Source organism: Echinops telfairi, unplaced genomic scaffold (genome assembly GCF_000313985.2).
Source record: "Echinops telfairi isolate 266 unplaced genomic scaffold, ASM31398v2 ScPeMD7_7469;HRSCAF=8507_1, whole genome shotgun sequence".
NCBI lineage: Eukaryota > Metazoa > Chordata > Mammalia > Afrosoricida > Tenrecidae > Echinops > Echinops telfairi.
Window position 1 is genome coordinate 43,406,359 of NW_022111373.1, and position 6,493 is coordinate 43,412,851.

Genomic DNA, 6,493 nt, shown 5'->3' on the forward strand with positions numbered 1-6,493 from the left:
TGTGCCAGGGCTGCTTTTTCTTTTCTCCTTCTGTCCTTTCCTTACCTCTTTACCTTCTTCTTTTATTCCCTCCCTCCTTTCCTAATTTCTTTACTCCCTCCCACCCTCCGTTCTTTTTTCCTCCCTATTCATCTATCAGTCTGATGGGTAAAACCTTAATTTTCCCTAATGTTGATTCTAAGTGTAGTCGATTTATAGCATGAACTAGCAGGTAAATAAACAGTCTGTTGAGCGGAGCGAAATTAAGCATCCAGCCACTGACAGAAAGCCAATATTACACAAATGGGACCACACAGTATTGGCAGCCGTCAACATCTGAATGCAACTCCTTAGCTACTATTACGCATGAATCTCTCCAGATACAGTTTGCAATCTTGTCTCTCAGTGACTCTCTCTAGATTGTTTCTGCATTAGGTATGATAAATGTATTTGAAAAACTCACAGTAAAAGATTAATTTTACTCATAACCATCAAAGCAAACCTTTTAGTGATTTCAAATAGCTTCCCCGCTTCAACGAACCCCCTCTTCTCCAATGCCATCCAAAGGCTACTTACCCACGAAGGCTTCCTCATCTGTTGGCAACCGCAAGGACATGCAGAAATACGTATCAGACTATTAAAAAGAGAAAGAGGAAAAATGAGAATCAAACCACTGTTAGTAAAGAACACTATTAAAACCAAGCTCGATCACTGAAAAAGAACTGTGGGAAGAAAAGAGCCACAGGACCGGAGAGCTGAGTGGCTTGTTAACGGAAGGACCAAGCCTCGAACTGAGCGCCCGCCAATGTTTCTAATGTCACCTTCCCAAATGACGGCAGATCGTAATTAGGAACCAATTATCATGAGGGATATGTTTTCATAGTATTACAGGAAAAGACAACATTATAGACATTTATATAAAACTGGGGGGACACTTTAATGCATTCGGTTTTTAAAGGGGAGGAGTTTGTTTTAAATGATCATCTTTAGTTTCTGCGATTACATATATAATTTCCTTAATCATTTTACTAATTCCTCAAATATTAATCAGACAAAAAGGGTATATATATGGTTATAAAGCATAATATTGGGTTACCTTACTTTGAAAGTCTTTATATAGCACATTGAAGAAATCAACATTAATTTATTTAGTCTTTCTTTTGCAGTTATTGGTCTCTTATCTAATTGGAAACTTTCCCACTATCTACACATAGCAACATTAAAAACTTTCAGTGATAAAACTTTCAATTTAAGGAGAACAGGCTTTGGTGATCTATGCATTCTATTTTCTTAATGGAAATCTATATGAAGTGAAGTATGTACTATGGCGGATAATATGCCCAATATAAATATAGGCTGTTTAGTTAATAATTCATACTTCATGGATTAAAACTACACAGGGCTGGGATAAAGAGTATACAACAACACAAATAGATAACATTTGGATTTCCTTTAACGTACTGTTTAGCACCTGAAACAATGTGAAATATGTAACTCTGTCTTTACCTCTGTACTGGAAAGCAAAGCAATTCAAATACTCCATTTTATATTAAATGAGTATGTCTTAAATTTGGAAAATTATAAAATTGCGATTCACTCTTGTCAATTTTGTGTATGCCTTCCCCCTCCCTCATTTAAGTCAACTGCTTTGTGTCTTAAGAACCTTTAATTATTTAGATTCACCCTTACTTTGATAATGAGAAAATGTTTTGGAAAATGTTGACGATTGCACAGTAAGGGAGTTTATGCCACAAAAATGTGGAGAAATGAACTGTGTATGCCAAACCAATAAATAGTCAAGATAACACTTAAAATCCTTGCAGTGAGGGGTAGGATGACTCATAAATATTGTTTCCATACCTACTCTGTCATAATAGGCAAAATGAGTTCAAGATTCTTTTAAATTTAATCACCTTAAACTATTTTTAAGTAGAATGACTAACAGCTATTCAGTGGCTACTCAATGGCTGGCTACTAACCAAAATTTGGAGGTTAGAACCCACCAGCTGTTCCACTGGAGAAACGACTAGGTGACTTGCTCTCATAAAGATATACTCTATGGGATAGGTGCTACATTGTTCTATAGTGCTATAAATCATAAGTAACTTAATGACACATTATCTCAAAGACAGCATAGCTAATGCAGCTGCTAGTATCTATTTCTAGCTAACATTTATTGAATACTTGTTAGGTAACAAGCATTTTTCTAAATGTTTGACTTATATCACTTACTAACTAAAACATTCCTAGACAATATATGAACCAGAGTAATGATAATAACACTAACAATCAAAATTTCTTAGAGCTTACTATGTGACAAAATGGTTTTAAATACTTCACAAATATTAACTCAGTTGATTCTCAAAACATTCCCATGATGTATGTATCATTGTTATCCCCATTTACAAATAAGAAAAATGAGGAGATTTACTAAGGTCCACTAGCTAACAGGTGCAGAAGTTGGGGTCTGAACAGAGATTAAAGCAATGTGCCAAACCTTGTAAACAAACAAAATGAAAAACCTTCCGAAGTGGCTCCAATGAATCAATTCGGACTCAAAATGACCCTATTTGACAGCGCCTGTGGGTTCTGAGGCTGTAAAATTTTGCAGGGACAGAGAGCCGAATTTTTCTCTTGTGGGACAGCTTGTGGTTTGCAGACCCCAATCCAGAGTTAGCAGCCTAGTGTATAAGCAACCTACTGCCCCATCAGAGGCCCTAAAATTGATTAAACAAATGCAAATATTAAAAAAAATAAATTTAAAGTAGCTAAGCATATATTTATAAAAAGGAAGAACCAAAGGTCACAAAGAAATGCACTGTAAACAGTTGTTGTCCTCTGGGACATAAAAGAACTGCTACGGAGGGTTTCTAAGACTATAAATCTTTATGGTAGCAGACACCTCACAACTCTGCCATGAGTACATCTAATAGGAATTGCCCCCTTTTTATAGAAATGAAAATTAATTCATTATAAGGTTACTGATCCTCCTAAAGGCACCAATTTAGTGACTGTCACCAAACCAAACTAATTACCATTGAGTCAATGCTGACCCATAGGGAGCCCTCTTGGGGGTTTCTGCAATTGTAACTGTTGACGGAAGTAGAAAGCCCAATGTTTCTCCTATGGAGCTGCTGGTTTCAAACTGTGGGCCATGTGGATTGCAGCCAATGCATAAGGACTACAGCACCAGGGCTTTAGCCAGTTTCACTGTTAGGGTTAAAATCTAATCTGCTCTGCTTTCGCAATCATCAGAAATCATTAGATACAACATTTCTTGCCATCAATCTTCATTCTAATTAAATTTGGATTCTGATATTCCACTGTCTTCACGCCTTTGTTTTCATAACTATGAGGCCAGGTCTGCATTTTAAATTAAGCAATAAAGCATATGGCTCTTTTAAGCACATGAGTTCGCTTTTCTTTTTTTTACACAAGATACATATGCCATGATGAATGGATTAGACGATGACCTCGGACACATTATTATGATCTCCTTACAACACAGAGGAAAAAGTTTATTTACGTGACTACGAAAGTGTATCATCAATACAGGTTAATTTCTATAAAAGTCACCAAGAATGGACAACTACTTCAAATTACAATTCCATACAAGTATCAGTCAGTTTAAGAGTTTGAGATGATAATAATTTGTGATCACACAGTTAACTATGGCTAGTTTTGTGGAGAAACTTGTTAAAAGTGGGACTGGCCTCCGGAGCAAATTTCACACGGGACAACACTGAGAATGCCTGAATAGTGCTGTAAGAACTTTTTTAATGTAAGAAGATTGCTATTATGAACAGGTTGAGTTTTCTGTCATTAGTACTACATAATTAACTATTAGGTAAATATAACCTCATAGCCTCTTCCTTCATTCTAGAAGCTTCCAGTTATAGTTATTTCCCACCGACATGTAGTTGATATTACAAATATAATTTGAAAAATAGAGAAACTGCTGCTAGAAGAGTTAAGTAAAATGTTTGAGGTTAAAACTCAATGTAAAATGTCATGGATTTGCATTTGAACCCTATACACTAGAATACTTCTCTTTCCACGATGGAAATGTAGCTATTTTGTTTTTCAAACTTCTGTAACATGTGAAATGAAAAAGTTATCAGCTATTAGACACACTTTCAATTTCTCTGATTAATAGGAGAAATAGAGGAATTGAAAACATAAAGTGTAAATAAAAATTTTCCCAAGTCCCCTAAACTTTCAATAATGGTATCAAGAAACATTTTTGTGAACCCTTGTTAACAAGCTGAAATGATCTAAACCAGAGCCAGAACTATTTAATGCTGGCTAGTATTTGGTTTATGCAATAGTCAAGCTGTTTGAAAACATATATGTGATTCAAATCAACACTTCTGTCACATCCCGAAGACAAAAGAACAACCATGAATTATAATGCCCGAGACACAGTTCCAGAAAAATGCTCCTACAATTCAGCCCAAGCTGCCTTTCAATTTGTCATATATCATCATCACAAATTCCCCTTTCCTCTCTAATGGAAGAACACTGTATCTGAGGGTGGAGCCAGGAAACTGTCTGTAGCATGTCATGGATTCAAACTGCTAACCTAAAGCTCAAATATAAAAACGAGAGCCAGAAGTAAATCCCCCAGTGTGTTCTGTTCTGGCACATCAGCCAAATCTGAATCGAAAGGGATATGATCTAGCTGACGCCTCTTTCCTACTGCTATTGGGAGCCAGCCAAGAAAAACAGTTTGTTTGCCTGACAAGAGTGTGTTAGAAAGGGGGGAGGGGCTTTTATGAGACTTACCACTATTCTCTCTAAACCAAGGGTTCTCAAGTGGATAGCAGTGTTCCACAACACCTTTATGGACACTCACTCTTACTCACTGCCACTGAATCAATTCTGACTCATATTGACCCTCTCTCACTGCCCAACACATAACCCACTACGCCACCTTGGCTCTTGTTTACATTTACCTCAGGGAGTGGAAGGATGCTTTTTATTACGATTTGTCAGAATAGCTAAACAAAACCAAACTGAATAGCCATCAAGTGGATTCTGACTAATGGCGACCCCACAGACCAAAGTAGAAGCTGTTCCACAGGGTTGCAGAAGTTGTAAATCTTTACAGAAGTGGACAGCCTCACCTTTTTCCTGGGGAGAAGCTAGTAGGCTCAAACCACTAACAGCAGGCTTATGCTTAACTCACAACACCAACAACGCTGCTTTTGTGATAAAGCGGTGAAGTGATTTCTATGGAACAGGTAGTAAGCAACTGCTGATTTAAATTAATATGGGACAAACAAACCCACCTGTATGCTATTACATGTGAAAATTGTTCACATAGAAGCAATCTTTTTTGTTTTGGGGAATCAGAGGTGCCATTGAGATTCTAGTGTTGAGTACTATGGTGTGATCCTGATTGGATAAAACTCTCTATAGCCCTTTTATGAGGCAGGTTTAGAGATGCCTCACAGACCACCTTGCTTGAAGAGGCTATTCAACGCGATGATGAAAATAGTCATACAAATACACAGCTTGACCCAGTTTACCTGTATATGGTGTTTGTGCTTATTTTTGTGATAATTTGCTAAATAGTTGGTTTTTGTAAGTAGGATATAGTCCAAACAAATATCATATTCAGCCTCTGATAAGGTACCAGAGCCTCTGGTAACTTCCCTCAGTAATATCTGGTGAAATAACCCAAACTAGTAGCCATAGTTTTTTAGAAAGCAAGTTGTAAACTCTATGGTAACACCAGATCATTAACAATTTAAAATCCATGGCAGACAAGCCTTTAGAGATCCGCAAAGCCCAAACTTCGTCCACAGTACTCACTACAGATCTAAATGACTGGAGTTCTGCAAACCACCTGTAGAAAGCTCAGGGAATGCAATGGATCCTAGCAGTCCAACGAGACAGAAAGCAATCAGGCTTCTTTTACAAGAATTCGGTTATGTGAGAAAGGATGCAACTGGAAGATTATTTTTCAGAATTTTATTCAAAATTGAGCAAGATAGGTATAAAGTCAAGTTGCTATCTCCTAAGTGGTTTTAATCGATGCATAATAAACTTACACTTCTGGGTGGTATTTGAACTTTCAACCTCATTCTATTCTAGTTAGGTTAAAATATAACAGATTATCATTTGATCTCCCTTTCCACTCATTTTGAAGTTATTTCAGTTATTGATATTTTATGCTTTCATTTCAACTGAGGTTTTTCTCTGTTTTGATATTGTTTGGGGGTTTCCTTGTTTCTTGTGTTCGTTCTGCGTGATTTTCTGTGTATGAAATTCAGGATAGGTGATTCTATAGAGAGAGTACCTGGCGTAGCAATTATCTACGGGCATGGTGGGGAAAGGTGGAGTTAACAACAATGAGTACGAGAAGAAGGAAATGTTCTGAAATTGATCATAGTGATGACTACACAACTCTTCTTAATATGATTGAACTGTTAAATTGTATGCTAAATGAATTATATGCCAATAATAAAACTATTTTTTTATTTCTTTTTAAAAAAATCATTTTATTAGG

The 6,493-nt window shown here is 36.6% G+C and overlaps 1 protein-coding gene across 1 annotated transcript in view; it reads right to left on the reverse strand.

Moving 5' to 3' along the window:
- PAM (peptidylglycine alpha-amidating monooxygenase) overlaps positions 1–6,493 on the reverse strand; it is a 212,829-nt gene that overhangs the window by 161,810 nt on the left and 44,526 nt on the right. The window contains exon 3 of the mRNA XM_045285191.1: positions 556–613. Coding sequence (XP_045141126.1) covers positions 556–613 — 58 coding nt within the window. The remainder of the gene's footprint in view (positions 1–555; positions 614–6,493) is intronic.